This window comes from Anabrus simplex, chromosome 14 (assembly GCF_040414725.1).
Source record: "Anabrus simplex isolate iqAnaSimp1 chromosome 14, ASM4041472v1, whole genome shotgun sequence".
Taxonomy (NCBI): Eukaryota; Metazoa; Arthropoda; class Insecta; order Orthoptera; family Tettigoniidae; genus Anabrus; species Anabrus simplex.
In genome coordinates, this window is record NC_090278.1 from 5,075,689 (window position 1) to 5,099,293 (window position 23,605).

Here is a 23,605-nt window from a genome sequence, read left to right on the forward strand (position 1 = left end):
AAGGCATGAAAGTTGTTGAAATTCATCGGCAGATTAATGAAGTAGGTGTATGGAGAACACACTGTGAGTGAAGGAATGGTAAGAAAACGGGGTAGAGCATTTAAAGAAGGCCCTACTAATGGTCACGACGAGAAGCGGAATGGGCGACCGCCTGTCATTACTGAAGACTTGGTGCAAAAATTGATGCATCGGTTAGTGAAAACAGATGCTTGACAATTTCATCATTAAGTTATGAGTTGCCTGAAATTTCAAGGAGTGTTCTTTATGAAATTGTGTCAGGATGCTTAGATTATCGGAAGATGTGCTCATGCACCCGAGACCTCATCGCTTCGTTTGGTTGGGGACAATTTCATCATTCTCCGTATTGTCGTGACCTAGTGTCTAGTGACTACCACTTGTTTCTGCACTTAGGAGGTCAACACCGTGACGATGAATACCTAAAAACGGCCATGCTGCAGTGGCTGGCACATGTGGCGGTAGATTTCTATGAGGATAGAATTCAGAAGCTGGTTTCACAATATGACGAGTGCCTTAATATGCTTGGAACTTATGTTGAGAAGCAGTTTATGGTACAGGCTTACATGTAAAAAAGATTTGTTTAAAAATTTGCATTATTTTTTTTTTCTATATCAAAACGGTACCTACATAAAAAAACATGCCTCATAATTGGGCTTGATTATGGTTACTTGAGAAATATTTTACTCAGTTATGATTACAAATTACTTTTTCAACAAGTAACCAGTAAAATTAAGATTACTTTACAGAATGTTAGTCTTTCTTGCTTGGGGCTAGAATAATACAAAAGCTTGTGTGTTTTTAGCATAGAGGCATAAAGTGGCTATCATCACTTGGTGAGACTAAACATGATACCTTGGATTTTTTGAAATTATATTTTTCCGTAATTTTTATTTTAGTTAACCCATTTTCATTATTTGACGAGCTGTGGTCACGCCCGGTGTTTTAGCACATAAATCAAATGACAGCTCAGCTCGGATTGATGCATTGTCTCGCTTATCTTAGTATATTAGATTCCCTCTTCAATGTAAGTTCTCACAATACACACTGTAAAGAACTAGAGACATGTACTGTTGGTAAACAATGTTGCTATATTTCTATATGACACTGGGATTGTTGAACAACAGTTTATTTTCATCGGTATTCAGTATCCATTATACAGTAGAACTGACATCGTGATAATGACGAAAGTTTGAATGCGCTTGTAGACATTGTTTTAAATGGCGATTATGGCAATAATTACATTTTTGAAAATGAATCCGTGTTCCAGGGTAGTTATTCGAGTACGAAGAGTATTGAGGAAAGTGAGAGTGAAAATGCTGCGCAAGGTCCTTCCAAACGCACGCGGCCTGTGACACAAAAGAACCGTAGCGATTGCAAATTGGAGAACAAAGTGGTGGGTGGTGATAATTGTTTTAAGGGAATTTACAACTAGGCAAGGATCCTCTGTATACCACTAATCAGAGAGAAAATGGAAGGGATCTGACACTTCAAAAAATGAAGGTATCAGCCAAAGAAAGACAAGGGCCATGAAGGGCGTGAAAATGAAAGACTCCCTAGACTAGGTGGAAAATAATAAATAATAAATACTTAATTGTGAATCTATGCTGTACTACTGTCGGGGTCGGAAAAGAACAAGAGTTGACCAAGGGAGGTTGGATATGATGGATGAAAGTGAGGAGTCTGGCACAAGTACCGGTAAGTGGAATCACTGTCAGGAGTCGGCTAAGGTACCTGTGGTCGCCAAACCACGCTCCAAAGTTCAGAGCCCCTGGGGCTTCTTTTAGTCGCCTCTTACGACAGGCAGCGGATACCGTGGGTTTTATTCTACCGCCCCCACCCATAGGAGGGTGGAGAACAAAGACTTTAATCCTGACATATATCCATTACGTGGATACAGCGGTGTTTCAGAAATACTTATGAAAAGTTTAGAGTCCTCCCATCGCCCAAACTTGCAATGTGTTTATAGAGTACACGGATCCGTTCTTTTTGAAATTATTTCAAATGAAACATATGTACCGCAGCTAGCAGTCATTCAAGGAGTGAAGAATTGGTAAGCCATAACATTCAATATCATGAATGCGAAATTTGAGTGTATTATCTTCATTAGTTAGAATTTTATGCATGTTTTTGTGTGACAGGTATACTCAAACTACTGGCAGGCAAATTAAATCTGATTCCACAGTCAACAATGTGGCCATTTCACAAGGGGGATTCTTCTGCTTCATGACAGTGCAGGACCTCACACGGCTAATCGAACCTGAGACCTCGTCGCTTCTGTTGGTTGGGGACAATTTCACCATCCTCCATATAGTCAAGACCTAGTGTCTAGTAACTATCACTTATTGAATGGGTTAATGAACATTAGTATTTGAAATGATTTTCCATTTACTTTGCAAATAAATCAATTGGTTCTTAAAATTCTCATGACCAATCTTCAGCGCCTTTTAATGCTATTAAAACGTGACAGCTCCCAGCATGGTAGTAAGGGATGGGAGTTACTACGGCAACCAGTACACGCCTCCCGTTTAAGCCAATCCCAGCGAGGTAAGCTCTCTACTTTTTCCCGCCCTCCCTGTCTTAAAGTTCTGTGAGGAGGCCTGTCCAAGTTCTACGTTGCCAATTGGTATACTATAGCCAATGTGGCCGGACTTTAAGTGATATCATTATCTTTATACCGTGTTTTTGAAGTCAGCTAAATATTTATAGTGCTATTGTGTTCATGTTAATAAGTGCTAATAATAAATGTATCGTTATTAAGACTGGCATTTTAGAGCAGAGTAAATTTTACATAGGCCTAGTATAATATTCATAAAATGTAATTTCAGATTTTTCGTGAAAATTGGTAATGCAATTTTTCTAGGTCTAGCATTAAGTCAGCAAAATTGGAAAATACCTTGGAAAGTTACTATTTGAATTGAAGTATAACAGGTGTTACCATTAACTCAAATGTATTGATTTCAGTGCTCCAATGTGGGCGTAAAATATGTAAATAATAAATAATAATAAATTATACATTCTTCTTCTTCTTTGCTTCCTTTTCGTTCAGGTGAACAGGCTTCAATTTTTGGAGTTTTGGACAAAGCTTGTGAGATTTTAGAAATTAAGAATCACAGCCTGTTGTTAGAATACCTAAGGTTTTGCTTTTTCTTCAGATTTCAGTAAAAAGATGTCCCATAACTAATGATTGCAAGTTTAAAGGCACTCGAAACGACAAGGTGAAAGATGGACTTTTACCTGCCAGATCTCGCGTTTCAATTATAGCTTGCATCTTAATTTGCGCCATCGCCTATGGCAGGGTCCGAACAATTTCCCTTCTTTATGTATACAAAAATCTTTTAGATATTCTCCCATCCTCACCTGGATTTGAACCGAGAATGTTGAGCAGGCCAGTTAAAGTGCCATTCTGCTGCTGAAATGTGCCAAAAAAAGAAAACAATCTACCAGAGATAGTCTGATAAAAGGCTGAGAGAGAGGGAAATGAGGAGTATATTTTATGATATTTGAGCTGATAAAATTATTGCTGAGCCACCTTGGAATAATAGCAACATTATTTAACGTTATTCTAATGCTCTCATGATCCCCGTACATGGATATTATTTTCCGCAACGCCTAGCACAGGGCAAGAGGCTTTGATTGTAGTTGTAACTCCAGCCAGATCACGTGGCAACACAGCGCTCCCACTCCTTTGCTTGGTGCCATGTACTGCGAGCTGTCAGAACACGCACGTTGTTTTAATAGGACAATAAAGGGGGAAGTACATCTTTGCATTTGCTGAAAAGGCACCCTATAGAGGCGCTTGAAGGAATACCTGTGTTTAATTTGAAGAACGTCATTGGAATGTCTTTGAAGGTACTGGAGAGGTAAGGAAATGTCTCATACAGAACTGGTAAAGATACTGGTTCTGCTGAAAGATACTGAAAGGGTTATCTTCACCATAATTTTTTTTCCCCCATTTCTGTTTCCGTGTGATATATATTAGTTACTAGAATGTAATGATTACATTTTTTTCAAAAAGTAAATTACAAGTAAAAATGACTAAGAATGTAATCGTTACAAGTGTTTCGATTACTTTTGCACAGTTAATTCCCAACTCTGAAATGATATATTTTACACATTATTTATATACCTGCTTATTAAACCATGTAAATATTGCAAATATCTCGTTTTAAAGCATTGGTTTCACATGTACAGTCGGCCCGCACTCCCCTCTGCTGATAACATTGCTCACCCTCACACAAGGACGAACGTGTTACCGACTTCGTATCAACTTAGCCAGCGTACAGGCATGATATGACGTAAACACAGAGCTATTGTAAGTGAGTTTTATGTCTGTTTTTATTTATTTATATTTTTACCCACATGGGTCTTCTCCTAAATCTTGCTTCCCTAGTTTTAACCTCTTAACATAACAATTATTTACAAAATTGTGATTCTTTTTTACCTAATTTTTTAATTGTTAAAATGGACTCTTTGTTGAAAAACAGTGACAGTTGTAACAATGAAAGTAAATTTTGAGAACTTAACAATGAAATATTTGGGGCAGATGACCTCGGTGTTAGGCCCCTTTAAACAACATCATCATCATCATCATCATCAACAATGAAATATAAGCCGCTGAAAAGTTCCCGTTTTAAAATCCAGAGTATACTCGTGATATTTTTATGGGTTCTTCTTTTAACTTACATGTAAAATAAATAACACAGCACTAAACAGATGGCAAGTAAGATAACATGACACTCAATTCTGTACAAGAAAGACATTGTTCATATGTTTGTGGCTGTGTGAAATGCACTAAAACAAGGATCAACACACGGTGCTATATTGCACTCCTTACACATGTACCTGTATTCCTTTTGTGCCTTCTTTCCTCTAGCATCGCGCACACAGAACTATCACTCACTGAACTCAATGTCAAACTCTTCACTCTCCATTTTCACCTAACACACGAAGTACACTTAGATAGCAAGATATACGGAAAAGCCGTGAAAACGAGTTGTCTGAGTCACCGACATCCACTACGATTGAATCAGAGACATCTTTTTGCAAAAATAGGAACCCGAAGTAATTTTGTAAATATCTGGTGGAAATACTGAAAAACAAGAAGAAACTAGTATATTCAGGCCTTTAAATTAGGTACCGATCAGTGAGCGACATTCCTGAGTATAAGCGGGTTTTTATTTTATAAAAATATATAAAATCTCGAGTATACTTGGGCTTTTATGTTAAGAGGTTAACATTCATCTTAGTAATTTTTCATTTTCCTTCTAGATTTCATATTGCACCACATGACCGGACGACAGTTGCTTCCTACTCATTAGTCTGGCTGGCATTGAATAATTTTAATCCACATTTGTGAATTCATAATATTTTAAAAGTTTTTATATGAAGTGGAGCAACAAATTTGTAAATCAACTGACTGAAACAAATTTTAAGGATAGAAGAAACTTTTAATTACATCTTCGTCATTTTACATAGAACTGTTCTAACTTCATTACATCTGGTGACTTCTTCATCAGATGATGATCTAACATGTACTTTTTAATTTGTAAATACCATGTAGGCTATCTTTGAGTGTGAATTTTATCCATGTTTTGTAACTACAGAGTTAGTATACTATTTTAAGTTAATTCTAGACAGCTGAAGATGGCCTAATGCGGGCGAAACATGTCCTGTAATTTTAAGAAGATGCTTTTACAACTTTGAAGTAGTAAATAAACTTATAATTATTGACTAGGTGGAACCATTATACTAATTTTTCAATTTACAGTATATAAAAAAAGAATAATGCACGGTATTGTACAAGTTCCTCGCAGGTTCACACTTCTCAGAAACAATCAAACTTATAGATTTAATGTTTGTTGTAGGTGTTTACAGGAGTTATATCTACATGGCGGGGGGAATTATATTTTGATAATAATTAAAATTAAGTCTTATAAAATATGAAGATCGAGATCAGGAGCCTGGCCTTTGCAGGTGACATCGTGATTCTAACCAACAACTCTAAGGGTGCTGCCATTGCTGTTCAATCCCTACATGAGACAGCTGTGGAGACAGGACTACAAATATCATACAAAAAGACCAAGTACTTCAAGAGTAAGCACCCCGGGAAAGCTCCTTTGATGATCAGTTTTGGAAAGATTGGGAAAGTCAGTAGATTCCGGTAACTTGGCAAATTGTAGAGACCATCTTAGTCAAATGTGCCAAACTCAGTGCAGCATAACAACTGTTGCAAAACTGTTTCAGCAAGAAGTGCATTTCGAAGAACACCAGACCCCAGTTCTTATATGCTGCGGAGACCTTGGAGATGAACAGGAAAGGCACAATGGACAACCTTGAAATTGTCAAATTCTGTATCCTCCAGAAAATTAATGGGCCAAAAGTGCTTCCAAATGGAACCTACCGACTGAAAACGAACTCTGAACCGTACCAACCGTTGGAAGCTGCTACAGTGTCATACGATGTAGGCGACTGAAGTTTTACAGGCAGCTTCTGAGATCGGACGACAGGCTTACGAAGAAGATCTTCTTGCTCATCAAAAGCTACAAGTGATGCTGAAGTCTCAGACCGCCCTAAATTTTGTAAAATGATTACTCGTGGTCTATACCAAAGGTTGTTATATCTCGCAAACCTCTTTCACAGGAAGGAAAGGAAAAACTAACAGCAGGACTCAAGGGGTATTGGGAACGAAAGCGAGCATCCAAAAAGAACTAATCATAAGCGCTCCCTAGTGGACTTAAGTAACTGATAATGAAGTGCGATGAATATACTGTACAGTACTGTGAGCTCATTCTTTTTTCGGGCGAGTATACATAGGGCTTGTTTGATCTTTATCACTAGACTTTTCATATTTCTGCTATCAGAAATAATACTAAACTGATGTTAACTTTATCTTATCTGGGAGATATTCTTATAGATCAAAGCATCCACTCTGAAATATTCTCTGTTACCTGTTTACAGAACCACCTGCCACCCTCTCTGTTCTCATCGTGGCCATAGCAGCTATTGTCTGCTATGTCAATTCTTTGGATGGGCATTTTGTCTTTGATGACTCTGAAGCCATTGTTAACAATGAAGATTTGCGCCCAGAGAAGCCGGTGTGGAACTTGTTTTATAACGACTTCTGGGGAACCCGGCTAACTCACAATGCGAGTCATAAGTCATATCGCCCCCTCACGGTGCTCTCTTTTAGGTAAGTGAGATAGGATAAACCTTTTGGTATGCTTTTAGCATGAGCCTCATTAATGACATTACTTGGAAGATTGAATCTTGCCTCATGTTACCTGCAGGGGAGTGATGTGTTCATAGCAAGGTCTAGGCCTCTAGAAGTGCATTTGCTTTTATAACTAAATATCGGAAACTGCAACATTTTCCATACCACTCACGACAGCAGCCACTCTCCTTTTCTGAAGTTTATAAAATATGACTTGACTCTCAGAATTAAACTTACAGTAGACTCTTGATTAGTATATGAGGTAATTGGGTTGGGGGGTAAAGAAGCGATCCATGAATGAGGTGAACAAAATAGATATTGATGAAACAGTTTACTACATTGAAATACTATTAGAGTAAAATGGACCTACTAAATGGTAGAGTTGTTCGAAAACTACTGTTGGCAGCCCTGAAGATGGTTTTCCTTGGTTTCCCATTTTCACACCAGGCAAATGTCTGGGGCTGTATCTTAATTAAGGTCACGTTCGCTTCCTTCCCATTCCTATCTGATTGTTGATGTGGTGTAAAGCAAATTGTAAAACAAGAAATATAGAATATGTAATGGTTGTTTAAATCTCTTTAACCAACCAAATGATTCATTTAAATTTGCCTTCAGTCCCCACGACTTTAGAAGAAACAGGAAAACCCTATTTGGCACATATTAAGCCAGATACTTTATGCCTTCTGTTTGTTTCTTTTGAAACCTTTCAAGCATAGTTTCTTCCATTTCTGCGTAAGTCCAGATCTGCTCGTGAAACTTTTTATTTTGTCTTTGTTTTTCTAGATATAATGAGTTGTTGTGTCACCCAATCCGTAAGTCAAAGACAGGTGCTGTATAGAACTGCAGTCTTCAAGTTCATGCAGTATTTCTAGCTTCTCTTGTCGTTAATACTATATTTTTACATTTTTTAACATTCCTCAGCACTAGCAGAAGCCAATAATCATGTTATTGGTTTTATGCCCCACTTACTACATTTTATAGTTTTCAGAGATGCCAAGGTGCCAGAATTTTGTCCTCCTGGCATGAGACTGATGTAATTGAGCACCTTCTGATACCACCAGACTGAGACAGGATTGAACCTGCCAAGTTGGGCTCAGAGGCCAGCACTCTATAGGCCCTTACTTCTTGAACTGAATTGAACATTAACATGGTCTAGCCTGGTGCTCTGTACATGAGCTGTTTCAGAGGTACAGTCGAACCTGCCCTAATGGACACCTTTAATCAGCAGACACCTCCTTATATGGACATTTATCCACGGAATCAATTTTATTTTATGTAAGGCACATGTTAAATAAGCCTCAAGTGGACATCTCAAATTCAGGACAGCGGACATCGCCATTAGTCTCGTCCACTTGTCTTAAGCGGACACTTGACGCGTTCCAGGACAATTTCTGTACACAGGTCTCTGTCATTCTTGCTCTTCATACCATTCTGCAGACATGCGGGAATTCCTTTTGAATATCTGTAATATGTCGAGTCCAAGAAAACGAGAGATGAAACATACATAAGAATGCTGAAGTAGCCGTGATGTTAATTGTTATGTTCAGTAATCTTTCTGAACCTTTTGTTAGGTTCATCTTGTGTTCTAATTATTGTACATTCTGGCAATTCTAGTTGCCCGAGAATGCTACCAGTGGCTGCTTACTCACAAGTTACCAAGGGATTTGCCAATATATCTTGCATCATTCTATTCATAGCCCAGATTGTCGCTGACAAAGTCGAGGTCAGATAGTTCAGTCAAATTTGACAAGGAAGAGACTTTCATGTGCTGATTGTTGAGGCAGAAATAGCATAGCATTTCAATCTCCCAGGAAACATGAGCAGGAGGGACATGCGTGTTTAGATCTCGAGACAAGAAAACATGTAGTGCGAAAGGACTTTCAGGGAGAAAAGCTCCCCGAGAAATTAAACTGTGGGAAAACACAATTGTGAAGAATTAAAATGTCATTTTAAGTGAGTGGGAGCAAAATAGGAATGGAGGAATGAAAAGAAAGTGGGAGTAACTTTTCGCAGAAGTGAACATTGCAGTGTCTGTGTGGTTCAAATGTGTTTGAGCAAAGAAACTGTGAGTAAGTGGACCAATGTCACAAGAAACAGTTTAGGTTTATTGAATAAAGAATTAGTGTGTCACATTGGTTTGTATTCTCCTTTCGAGAATATTGCAGTAAAGAAAAATGTGTTAAATCTGTACACCCAGATGAATGATCTTTACCGCATCTGTAATGAATGTAAAGGCTGTAAAATCGATTGTAATATCTCCCAGGAAAACATTTAGTTAGAAATTATGTACAATAATAAAGTTGTATGCCTATATTTAAGGTGGAATTGTCATTGCTGTTAAAATGTTCGATTAATTTTTACAACTTTGTTTTAACGGACATCTGTTGTAACAGACATTTTTCCAGGGAACCGACAGTGTCCGTAGAATAGAGGTTCAACTGTGCTGCGAATCATCTTCTTTATGTGCCTTCAGAGAATGGTGATCATCATTGTAATCCTTTCTTTTGAGGCTGCCATTTAGAACAGATGCAAAGTCAAATTTGAACCATTCCTGCAGATTCTTGAGTCAGGAGAAATTCCTCCTCCCTGGTTGTGCCGTTCGTCAATCTTGCCTTCTGTGATTAGCTGCTGGCGGTGGTACTTGTTGTTTTGAGGCACGTGGCCAAAATATTGGAGTTTCTCTCGCGTGATATTGTAGTGCACCGAACAAGTGATGAATCAAATCATATACTGAAAGATAGGAACTCTAAAAGGAATATATAATAGAATAAAGGCGCTGACAAGTCTGCATCTGAACAGGGACCAGTATAAAAGAAGACAAGGACAAATTTGAAAAAACAAAAGCACGAGGACACTCTTCATATCTTGTTACAATGCTGTTTTCATGTATATGAGGGAATTTTTTTGAGTGAGGACCATTTTGCAATAAAATAAAAACTACTAATTTTTTTGGACAGTTTTATATTTCATCCAATTCTATATACATTCAGCTACTTTCTGCGTATTCTTCATTTTTGTTTGAATATTTACCATATCCTGTGATAAGTTTTTGTAAACCTCATCATAAAAGTCTGTTGCCTGCGATGAGAGCCATGTCTGAAGAGTTATTTTCACATCCTTGGTGTGAAATGCTTGCCAGGAAGGAACTTTTCCAGGTGAAGGAAGAGATGGTAGTCACTAGGCTCAAGGTCAAGGCTATGGGGGTGGGGGTGGGGGTGATCGAAGAGCTGCCAGACAAACAATTCAGTGTGAGCTTCATTCAAGTAGTGAGTGAGGTCTTACATTGTCATGATGTAGCAACACTCCGGCAGACAGAAAGCCTCTGCACTTACTCGGGATTACGTGGCAAATTTTTGTCAAGGTCGCAAAATATGCAAATGCATTGATTGTTGTCCCTAGCTATATGAAGTCCACTATCAGAATACTGCGTATGTCTCTAAAGATGGTTGCCATAATCTTGTGAGTTGAGGAAGTCTGCTTGAATTTCACTTTCGTTGGGGATAATGTGTGTCCCCACTCCATTGATTGCTGCTTGGATTCAGTAGTCACATGGAACACACGTATGTTGTCTCTCGTGATTATGTGTTCCTATATCGAATCACCTTCCTCACAGTACTGGCTCAAAATTGTCAAAGCATTGGCATATCTCTTGTTTTTGTGTTCCTTGGTCAGCATCTTTGGAACCCACCGTTTGCAAAACTTCCTGTTGTCCAACTTTCCGACACAGTTTTGCAGAGAGCTGACCTTGAAACATGTAAAAATGAACTGACAGAGGGAATAATGTGAACCATCTGTTTGCACGAAGGGTGGCATCAACCTCATGCACAACATTGTCGCTGATGAGAGATGGCTGACTGGAGTGTTGGTCGTCATGAACATTACTGTTAATAAACTTAACCATGATAGGTTAATATTGTGTTTGGTCCGTATTGACTGGTCTGAATGTACAATATAACTATTTATAATAGTTTATTTAAATCCGCCTTGATCAATACACTCATTAAATGAAAGAAACATTATTTATTAAACCATACATGTTTCGGGAAATCTCAACCATTCCCTTCATCAGTGGTTAGATCAAAGAATAACATAATATGACACAATCTTTTGTTTTACAATTTGAAGGAGTATTGTGTCCCAATACATCATGTCAAAGAGTAAAGAGAACTTATGAAATATTATAAAAATGATCAATACATACAATTTTGGTTGAACTGAATGAGAAACACTATACAAATTTATGATCTTCAAGTTTTTCTTCTTTTCTTCTTCTTTTTGTTCCTTAAATGATTATATGCAAGCCTAAACAGTGGGTTATCTTCTGTACTTTTCTCATTTAAACTTGATTCAGAATTACATTTTTGTGTAAGGTAAATTTCTAAATTTTCCAGAACATTCATTAGTTTTCCCTTTTTGGTCGAATGTAATAATTTCATGTCATTGGAAATGTCTGTAAATTTATGATTCATTTCAACCATATGTTCTCCCATTGCCGAATATCTTTTATGTTTGACCGCATTAACGTGTTCTTGTACCTTATAGCCAAACTTCTTCCGGACTGTCCTATGTATCGTTGTTTACATGTTTGGCATGTTAATTTGTAAATTCCTGATTTATTAAATATACATTTATTCTCTATTTTATCTGAATTGAAAATTATCTTATTAGTATTATTATCCGTTTTGTATGTGACATTGATGTTCTTTTTTCTGAAAATTTTAGCCAGTTGATAAGAGTGCTTATTTCGAAAAGTTAGAACTATGAATTTCTTTTTCTCTTTTCTCTCTTTAATTAAAGTTGTTTTAGGTTCATTTTTCACTTTATTTATCATTCTATTAATAAATCTGTTGGAATATCCGTTGCTACGAGCGATTTGATGGATTATATTTATCTCTCTATTATAATTCTTCTTAGACATAGGTATGTTCATAGCTCTATTAATTAAACTGTAAAATGTTGCCTTTTTATGTTGACCTGGATGATTGGAGTCATTTCTGATAATAGTATCTGTTTGAGTAGCTTTTCTGAAAATTTGGAAATCAAAATGACCAGAATTTCTAGTAACTGTCAAATCTAAAAAATTTAAAGTCCTATCATTTTCAGATTCCATCGTAAAATGCACTTGTCTATTCAAAGTATTTAAATACTGTAATATACCATCAGGTTTAACCTTTCGTTCATCGATAATAACAAATATATCATCGACGTATCTCAACCATGTAATCAATCCATCTATTTTATCCACTATTTTATTATATTCCATGTAATCCATGAATATGTTAGCTAAAATACCTGAAGCTGGCGAACCCATTGCTAGGCCTTTAGACTGTTTGTAAATTTTGTTGTCAAAAACAAAATAGTTATTTTCCAAAGTAAATTCTAGTAATGTTAAAAATTCTTCAGTTTCCACCTTGCTTAATTTGCTGTGTTGCATTAAATTCTTTCTTACTATTTGTATAGTATCTACAATAGGAATGTTGGAGTACATATCTTTGATATCCAAACTATGTATCGTGTAGTAGTCTGTTAGCTCAATGTTTTTAATTCTGTTACAAAAGTCAATAGTATTAATTAGGTGTGTCTGGCTATAAAACTTATAGTGTTCTTTTAAAAATATTTGTATGAATTTGGCCGTCTTATATACTGGACTATTTCTGAAATTAACTATTGGTCTAATAGGAATTTCTTGTTTATGAATTTTCGGTAGTGCCTTTAAAGTAGGTATTTCTGGGTTCATGTTAATTAAACAGTTAGTATCTTTGGAGTCTAATAAAAAAGTTATGTTATTGAGAATTTGTTTAAGTTTTTTCTGCATAGAAGACGTGGGATCTTTTTTTATCAATTCAAAATTATTGCTAGTTAGAAAATTCTTAGTCTTTTCAATATAATCCTGTCTTCCTATCAGTACAATGGTATTACCTTTATCAGCTTTTGTCACAACAATATTATTATTATCTATCTTATTCTTCAATAATTTGATATTCTTATTCAACTCCTCATGGTTCTCTACCGTATGTTCTATCATATTGGATAATGTTCTACTAACTTCGTATCTAAGAGGAATTTGTTCATCAACTGGTAGGTTAGCTATGGCCACTTCAGTTTCAGCTATTAATTTAACAAAATCTTTTCTATTACTATAATTCTCCTTTTCCCAATTGAATTTAGGCCCCTTACTTAAAATGTTAATTTCATAAACAAGAAATTCCTATTAGACCAATAGTTAATTTCAGAAATAGTCCAGTATATAAGACGGCCAAATTCATACAAATATTTTTAAAAGAACACTATAAGTTTTATAGCCAGACACACCTAATTAATACTATTGACTTTTGTAACAGAATTAAAAACATTGAGCTAACAGACTACTACACGATACATAGTTTGGATATCAAAGATATGTACTCCAACATTCCTATTGTAGATACTATACAAATAGTAAGAAAGAATTTAATGCAACACAGCAAATTAAGCAAGGTGGAAATTGAAGAATTTTTAACATTACTAGAATTTACTTTGGAAAATAACTATTTTGTTTTTGACAACAAAATTTACAAACAGTCTAAAGGCCTAGCAATGGGTTCGCCAGCTTCAGGTATTTTAGCTAACATATTCATGGATTACATGGAATATAATAAAATAGTGGATAAAATAGATGGATTGATTACATGGTTGAGATACGTCGATGATATATTTGTTATTATCGATGAACGAAAGGTTAAACCTGATGGTATATTACAGTATTTAAATACTTTGAATAGACAAGTGCATTTTACGATGGAATCTGAAAATGATAGGACTTTAAATTTTTTAGATTTGACAGTTACTAGAAATTCTGGTCATTTTGATTTCCAAATTTTCAGAAAAGCTACTCAAACAGATACTATTATCAGAAATGACTCCAATCATCCAGGTCAACATAAAAAGGCAACATTTTACAGTTTAATTAATAGAGCTATGAACATACCTATGTCTAAGAAGAATTATAATAGAGAGATAAATATAATCCATCAAATCGCTCGTAGCAACGGATATTCCAACAGATTTATTAATAGAATGATAAATAAAGTGAAAAATGAACCTAAAACAACTTTAATTAAAGAGAGAAAAGAGAAAAAGAAATTCATAGTTCTAACTTTTCGAAATAAGCACTCTTATCAACTGGCTAAAATTTTCAGAAAAAAGAACATCAATGTCACATACAAAACGGATAATAATACTAATAAGATAATTTTCAATTCAGATAAAATAGAGAATAAATGTATATTTAATAAATCAGGAATTTACAAATTAACATGCCAAACATGTAAACAACGATACATAGGACAGTCCGGAAGAAGTTTGGCTATAAGGTACAAAGAACACGTTAATGCGGTCAAACATAAAAGATATTCGGCAATGGGAGAACATATGGTTGAAATGAATCATAAATTTACAGACATTTCCAATGACATGAAATTATTACATTCGACCAAAAAGGGAAAACTAATGAATGTTCTGGAAAATTTAGAAATTTACCTTACACAAAAATGTAATTCTGAATCAAGTTTAAATGAGAAAAGTACAGAAGATAACCCACTGTTTAGGCTTGCATATAATCATTTAAGGAACAAAAAGAAGAAGAAAAGAAGAAAAACTTGAAGATCATAAATTTGTATAGTGTTTCTCATTCAGTTCAACCAAAATTGTATGTATTGATCATTTTTATAATATTTCATAAGTTCTCTTTACTCTTTGACATGATGTATTGGGACACAATACTCCTTCAAATTGTAAAACAAAAGATTGTGTCATATTATGTTATTCTTTGATCTAACCACTGATGAAGGGAATGGTTGAGATTTCCCGAAACATGTATGGTTTAATAAATAATGTTTCTTTCATTTAATGAGTGTATTGATCAAGGCGGATTTAAATAAACTATTATAAATAGTTATATTGTACATTCATGAACATTATTCGAGCCTTCCTTGAATAACCTTATCTTCTTGCAGACTCTTCCATCGCTCATGGCATTGGGGCCATACACTGCACAGATCAGGTAATTAATCTCTGTTGGTGGCACATTCCTTGCTGCCAAGAACCAGATACTGACATATCTTACATGTGGTGGGCCGCTCAATCAACTTAATGAGTTCCATTGCACTCTATTAAGCAAGAAGCGCATGTGTTTGTGTGCGAGAGATGCTGGGAGTTAGTGAGCAAAAGAACAAGTGTAGAGGATTTTAAAAGAAATGGACAACAGAATCCTAATTTAACTGGAAGTATTTCTTCATCCTAAGTTAGGATGATTCTATGGATGAAGGTACCGGATTTGGTGGTGGAATCATGTAAGCAAATGGAAGAGAATAGGTTATCTTAGAGAATGCTATAATTAAGGAAGGAAATGGCCGTTCTAGAGTTTCAGCTAATTTGGGAGCATTGGCATGGATAATTTGCATAGTAACGATTTGTTGTTTTGAAATCACAATATTAAGTAAATTTTCTAGGATTGTAGTGGTTTTAAACTTAAAACTGGTGCTACAGGTGTGTAATGGAAGGAAAATGTTTTTTTGTTTGGGTTATCAGTCAGTCCATAGACTTGTTCGATGCTGCCCTCCATGCCACCCTGTTCAGTGCTAAATTGCTCCTTTACACACAGCTACTGAAAATTGTTTGTCATATTCATTCCTTGGTCTATTGCAACTGTTCTTACCACTTACACTTCCTCCCAAAACTGATAATTAGTTCTGGATATCTTAAGATGTGTCCTCGTCTTCTGTTAAAATGTTACCAAATCATTCTCCTCCCACCAGCTAAGTTCAGAATCTCTTTGTTTGTGATCCGATCTACCATCTCACCTTCAGCATCCTTCTTTTAACCCTTTGCCCTCAAATAGTTTTCTAGCCATAATGTCTCCCAACTTGTAATTATTTCTGTCGGTAGGTTCGAACCCCACTGTCGGCAGCCCTGAAGATGGTTTTCCATAGTTTCCCATTTTCACACGAGGCTGTACCTTAATTAAGGCTACGGCTGCTTCCTTCCCATTCCTAGGCCTTTCCTGTCCTATCATCGCCATAAGACCTATCTGTGTTGGTGCGACATTAAGCAAAAAAAAAAAAAAATTCATATTTTAATATGTCTCCCCATTGCCCCCCCCCTCCCAAATTGTTTTGAAAGTAAAATGTAGCCTATGTTACTCACTGGTAATGTAGCTTTCTATAGGTGAAGTAATTTTTTAAATCGGTTCAGTATTTTTTGAGTCTATCTGTTACAAACAAATATACAAATTTTTCCTCTTTAAAATGTTATTGGTATTGTCAAACACATAAAAAAACACAGATAGGTTTTTTCTCTACATTTTTATTGTAATTTCTGGAGAGTGTGATACGATACTTTTCGAAGCACAGTCCTGGGTGAAGTCCTGGTTGCTTCTCACAGGTCTTTGCAGAAGTGGACCTTTTCTCACCTCCCCAACTCAACTTTCCTATTGCTGCAAACCTTGCATTCCTTCTGCTGTGACTTTCTTCCATGAACATGAACACCGTATAGACTGCTTCTGAAGTGGAGTGTTTCACTTGCCTTGAAAAGTTCATCACATTCATGGTCATTATACGTAAATTCAGGCAAAATTTTCACCATTTCATTCTCCGTCATGTCAGGCGCTGCCATTTTCCCGCGATTGCTTTCCATTGAGCATATACATAACCAAGGAAACAGAGTAATATTGCCTTCGCATTCTAAAAGAAGTTGTCTGAAATGTGTTCTTACAACGTTGAGAAGATAGCAGCACTCATTGAATAATAAATAGAAGTCGTAATGTGCTCCACAGTGGAGTTATGTGACGCAAAACCGTGTAAAAGTTTCAGACTGTAAAATTTTCAAACAGATTTATTAAAAACCACCATTCCAGTACCCTACAATCTTTATATTTAGGATGCAATTGTTGCATAGATGTTAAAGTAGTACATGTTTTGCTTAACTTAGTAAGCATTTTCAGCCACATGTAATCCAAAGTTAGGTTCCTCATGAAGATCTAATTATTTGCAATAGTACACGGTAGAAAAGACATAAAAATCTGATCTGTGGAGTAAGCAATGATTAAATATAACGAAGAGTCAATTAATGAACTTGTCATAATATCAAATATACATAGAATAAAATACTAGTATAACGTCTAAATGGTACAAGTTGATTATATGTAGAGTAATCAGAGTTTTAAAAGTTCTACCATTACAATTGGTTTGTACAAAATTGATTAATATTAATAAAGCGTGGATTTATTAAAATATCAAAATTAAAATCTTCGAAGTTGAAGGAAATGAGAGTCAGGTACTTAGAAATCACAGTAGAGTTGTTGGTTGGACATCAAGTAGTTGCATAACAGACTTAAAAGGTGCTTGGAAAGCGTCAAAGCATGGAAGTGTTGTTCCACTTTCCATGTAGTGGACATTAGTTGTGATATACCTTATATAGATTCAACATATTGGGAGTTCAACTAAACCTTAGATGTGAAAAATCACAATGTGACTCGTGTTGACGGCTAAAATGTAAAGGAAAATAAGTGTAAGTTACTGAAACATAGGGAATATTCTACTAACGAGCAGAAGTTTAACAATGCTTACCCCTTTTGTTGAAGAGAGGTGACTGGCCTCGTTGGCTGCTAGAGAAGGTCTGGCAGTCTTTATTCTACTACTTCGTGTGTTGTAGGGGTGTGTCTCCTGGGTAACCGTGTGTCGAGCGTTAGTGCTGAACAGCGGCTGTCGACCTGTTGTTGACATGATATAGATGTTGTTGACACACGAGCAGATAGTTAACACCACATTTCCAAAGCTTCTTTCTTTCTGAACCTGTTACTGCCCAGGTTTCACTTTCATACAATGTCACGCTCCAAACAAAAGTCTTGAGGAATGTGTTTCTAATATATATGTCTGTGTTTGATGTGTGCAAATTTCTTTTCTTAAGAGAGGCATCCTTTTTTGTGCTTGTCTGTATTTGACATATTTCTTACTCTGCCATCATTTGATATTCTACTTTCTACTACCCAAGTAAGAGTATTAATTTATCTCCTTTAACTATTTCACTGCCTTAGTCAGACTACCTTGCTCTCTCCACAGCTTTCTAAGAACTGATGCATATAAACAAGAAATACTGTAAAGTGTTGGCTGGGTAAATAAATGAAAACATAATCTGGTAGCGTTCTATTTCTAATATTTATTAGCTAATTACTAAAGCTACACATTACTCACAGGATAACCAAACTCACGACTTACACAAATGCACACAATTATACTTAGTTCTCACTGTTTATTTACACAGATACACAGTCTTCAATGACTTACACTACAGACTTACTCAGCCGCTCAGTCACACTCGTTGGCTTTGTCATAGTCCACAGTTCGCAGCCCGTGCACAACAGTCTAATAGCTCAGGATGAGGTTTGCTGTCCACACTCCTATGGAATTCTGTTCGCAACTTACGGGGTACGTCGGCACCCAGTGTCCCCTTTAATCTGCACCAGAACACCTAATGTCCTTCTACAGCAGCTGGTCCCCAGACGTGCGTGCGTGCGCGCGCTCGCTCACACACCATTTACTCCAGCTCCAAACTGCACTGGTAAGTTACTTGACTTATTTACCTGCGGCTGGCCCTTTGAGATGCGTCCGTCTCGCGAAGCTCGTAGAAGCCTCCAGACATAGAAATCTCTCGGCCTGTGGAACTCATAGTTTCTACCCCTCGATGCTACTAGTGACATGACGGCCCATGACGACACTTGTAGCAATATCCATCCAATGAGCGCCAGTCCTCTCCAGGAGGGTCGGCTGAGCAGCGGGAAGCGCCATCTGGCACGTCGATGTCACACGTGGGGCGGGGCCACAACTTATCGCTCCCCCCTTCATCCCTCGTCCACAAAACAGTGAACATACAATACAGACATACAGAAAATTAATTTTCTTAAAAACGAAAAAAGTCATTCGAAAAAATTAATTCGAAGAAGTCCAGTTCCGCAAAATTATCAGGAATATCTATTTTCAAACCTGCTCGTCCAGTAAATTGTAGTTTATCGGGCATAGGAACAAAATCTACAAATTTGGGGAATTTACAGTAGTGTGAAATCCCATCACCACTACCTGTTGTTGGTAAAACAGTATCGAGAATACCACTGTTATCTTTATCACGATTGATGTTTTCATAATCACTAGGTTTACTTGAACTCTCATTTTCACTACATAAATCATTATTACAGTACAATTCTTTCAATATCGCCATTTAGCAAAGACTAATCTCATGTTTTAATCCGTATTGAAATCTGTTGATATACAATAATAAAGTTTTATTATGAATCCACCTGTTCAATACATTATAATGTTATTACATTTAAAATAACTTCATTAGTTAAAAAGTTATATATGGGACATTTTATATAAAATAAAAAATGATTCTCTAATAGAATAAGTTTTAAGTTTGTCAAAAATGTTCTAATAGTTCTTAAGTCTTTATTTACGTAAATAACAATTATTTGAGATTCAGATTTGGCTGATGATGCTCTATAAGGGAGCGAAACATGTCCCATATATAACTTTTTAACTAATGAAGTTATTTTAAATGTAATAACATTATAATGTATTGAACAGGTGGATTCATAATAAAACTTTATTATTGTATATTTAGCAAAGAACTCGCAACTGCAGAGTTTTCTGACATTCCCACCTAATCAGTGCTATGTAGTGTTGTAAAATTTATTTACATCTAAATTGCAATACTAGTTTCGATCCATGGATCATCCTTGAAACTAGTATTGCAATTTAGGTGTAAATAAATAATTTTACAACATATATGGAAATGGAACGTCAGAAAACTCTGCAGTTGTGGATCGAAAACCATCAGTACTGAAAAATGAAACTAATCACACATGATTTAGTAACGAACATGAAACACCGCGCGATGAGGAAGCCATAGTGTAAACAAACAGCAGCTAGCATCATTCTTTTGTTTCTATCTCGGCAATGCAAGGAAGATACATACTTAGAGCAGTGCTATGTAAAAGAGAATACCTTCATGATTCCACAGTGTGCAACAGATAGTGTTTGCATTCATTTTTGAAAGCATTTAACGCAGAGCTGCACAAGTCTGAGTATGTATTAGGGCTGACACCGTGTGGCGGTAATGGGGAGCCCGAATATGTACTCAGGCAGACAGCGAAGGAGTTACAACATTTCCTAATCTAATATTTCCTACACGACCTGACTTTGACCGAATTCCATTACTTTTGGTTTGGATTTGTTTATTTTCATCTTATACTTCTCCTCCACAAATGTGTCTATACCATTCAGCAATTTCTCCAGATCTTTTGTAGAATTATATAAAATAACAATATTGTTGGCAAATCTCAGGTTTTACCTCTCCTTGAACTGTAATACCTTTTCCAAATTCCCCTTGGATTTCCTCTACTGCTTGTTATGTATAAAGATGGAATGGAAGTATTGCTGGTAGAATTCTATTACAGCAGTTCATATCTGACATCTCTTTACTCACCAGATGGAACTACTGGTTTACTGGAGGCCTCAAACCATGGAGTTTCCACTTTTCCAACGTAGTCCTCCATGCCATCGTCTCGGTTCTCATGCTACCTGTATATAATAGTCTATTTGGACACAAGAGTCCTCGTGCTGCGTTCTTGAGTGCCATGCTGTTTGCTGTACACCCCATTCATTCAGAGGCTGTAAGTAAACATCATCATATTTAATGGTTCATTTGTTCAGTGCTTTATCAATTGTATTGTAAGAAATACACCCTATGACCAGTGTTCGTAGTCGCATTACATAATACTGATGTTCCAGTCAAATTTTGATCTCGACTTTTCCCGATTATTCCAGCACGAATAAGTCGTATTTAATAGATATGCACTCCATAGAGTCTAACTTTATGAGCTGAACTTAATGCAATTCGTAGTCATTTAAGTGCTGCTTATTCCATGAAATAAGTTAAATTTTCACTTATTTCAGTTTTAACAATGTCTTAACCTAATAAAATGGATGATAGTTATTGATGGGCAAGCATTTTAACACACCGATACGAAATATTATGGATCCCTTTGATTTCCATAATGATAATTAATTCAAAATGAGGTTTTGTTTTCATAAATACATTATTTTTGAGATAATACTTGTACTCTTGGAAAAGGAAGCAGTTCTAATAAAATGAAACCATTGAGACTTGCCTATTCCTCCAGTATTGCAACTTCTTGTTTTGCTTGAGAATTTGTCACAGGAAGCTTTCACGTAAGTTTCTTTCTATGATGAAAACATGGTTGTTAAATGTAACACGATGGCATATTATTTAGTTTATTTTCCGGGTTGAACGGCGTTGTTTTTGTCTGTACATCACGTACAGTTTGCCGACGTTTTGAATACATTGCAGTATTCTTTGTTAAGGCGACTGAAATACCCCTACTCGATCCGAGGTAATCAGTCTCCCAGGCAGCGATCACATTACTAGAGTGGTCCTGACCTTGGTCTTTTATATCCTAGCCTTTCTGGCTTACGTAAGACCTGGCTGTCTCGTGAGCATTCTGGAAGGTTACATGCTCTATGTTTTAACATAGCATCTCATTTGTACCTTTTTAACAAATTTGTGTACTTGTAATATATATTGCTCACCTATTGCCACTCGTAATATTTCACTTTCATATGCAACATTTTTAGCACCACAGCAATTCTACCACACATCATAGTGTTAATGATATATTTGTTTCATACTGTTCTTTATGCTTGGAAACATGTTTTAGGATTTCGTCAAATATTGTGTATTGTTTAAATATGGCTGATGATGACCCCGAGTAGGGTTGAAACTAGTCCCATGTAATGTAAATACACGCAGTGTAAATATAACTATGTATTGATTGGGTGGAAAACTTTTATGTTTATAATTTATATGTGAGGAGAGTTGAAGTTAAATTACCATTATAACTAGGTAATTTCTATTTCTTCAGAAGGCCAAGGCCCACAAAGGGCTGTCATGCCAGTGATGATGATGAATTTCTATGAAATATCTGAGGTTGGTATTCATGATCAGTGACTTGTTTGTCTAGTTAGAATAATTATAAAATGCTGCTTAAACATTTCTAATATTCATAGTTGTTCCGACTATCTCTGCCAGGTTTGAACCTGCTATCTTGGGATCCAGAGGTCGACACTCTACCACGAATCCACAGAGGAAGCTGCTATAATAATAATAATAATAATAATAATAATAATAATAATAATATTATATATGGGCATGTGGAAGCAAAAACCTCTTCACGGGAAATACCCCCATGAACTGGATCAGCCTCATATCGACAAACCTGCGTCGCACGCTTGGCTGACCTACTCCGGTCTTTTCCCAGAAACAGAAGGATTTGTTCTGGCCATCCAAGATAAGTAATTGCTACACGGAACTACCGTAGATTTATCATGAAGGATCCAACAGTTGTCTCAGACAACTGCCGCCGCTGTTCCAGAACTACAGAGAGCATACAGCACATCATCTCTGGTTGCCCACACTTGGCGAACACCGATTATAAGCACCGACATGATCAGGTAGCAAAAATCATTCACCTGAAGCTTTTGGTAAAATGTGGATTTCTTCAGTCATCAACTGCATATTGGAAATATACACCTCCATCCATTCTCGAAAACTCTTCATATAAACTACTATGGGACCGAGAAGTCATAACTGATGTCACGCTCAGCAACAATAGGCCAGATATTATTCTAATCGATAAATCAAAAAGATCCGCATCCCTTATAGAAATTGCTTGTCCAAATACCTCCAATCTGCAAACAACAATAGCCACAAAGATATCAAAATACACAGAACTGGCAATAGAAATACAACGCCTGTGGAAACTAGAATCAGTCACCACAGTTCCAATAGTAATATCATGTACCGGTGTTATTCCAAAATGCTTGCACAGCTCTCTGGCCGCATTAAACCTGCATCATCACACATGTAGAACTACAGAAAGCCACCCTCCTGAGCACTTGCCACATTGTGAGGAAGTTCCTAGGAACGACTTTTCCTCTGACTCATGCCAAACAGCATGAGGATCCAGGCTCCAGTAATACCGAAGAACAGATTCCCAAAACGGGGGCATAAGAAGTCTGAAGTTGTTTGTATTTATTGAATAAATGTATATGTTGTAATTATTTCTGCTGTAAATATTTGTACATATATGTACCTGTAGTTTCATAATCAAGAGGGTGACTCCTTGCTTAGGCCGAGTCAGCCCATTATGTTACCGGCACAAGCCGAGCCTTCCTAAAATGATGATGATGATGATAATAATAATAATAATAATAATAATAATAATAATAATAATAATAATAATAATAATAATAATTGTTGTTTGTAGGT

At 36.3% G+C, this 23,605-nt stretch overlaps 1 protein-coding gene across 2 annotated transcripts in view; it reads left to right on the forward strand.

Annotated features, from left to right (window-relative positions):
* Positions 1-23,605, forward strand: part of LOC136885710 (protein O-mannosyl-transferase TMTC4) — a 140,049-nt gene that overhangs the window by 7,579 nt on the left and 108,865 nt on the right. The window contains exons 4-5 of one of the 2 annotated variants that reach the window (XM_067158427.2): positions 6,976-7,207; positions 20,747-20,930. In XM_067158427.2, the coding sequence (XP_067014528.2) occupies positions 6,976-7,207; positions 20,747-20,930 (416 nt within the window). The remainder of the gene's footprint in view (positions 1-6,975; positions 7,208-20,746; positions 20,931-23,605) is intronic. The other variant, XM_067158428.2, reaches the window with a different exon arrangement.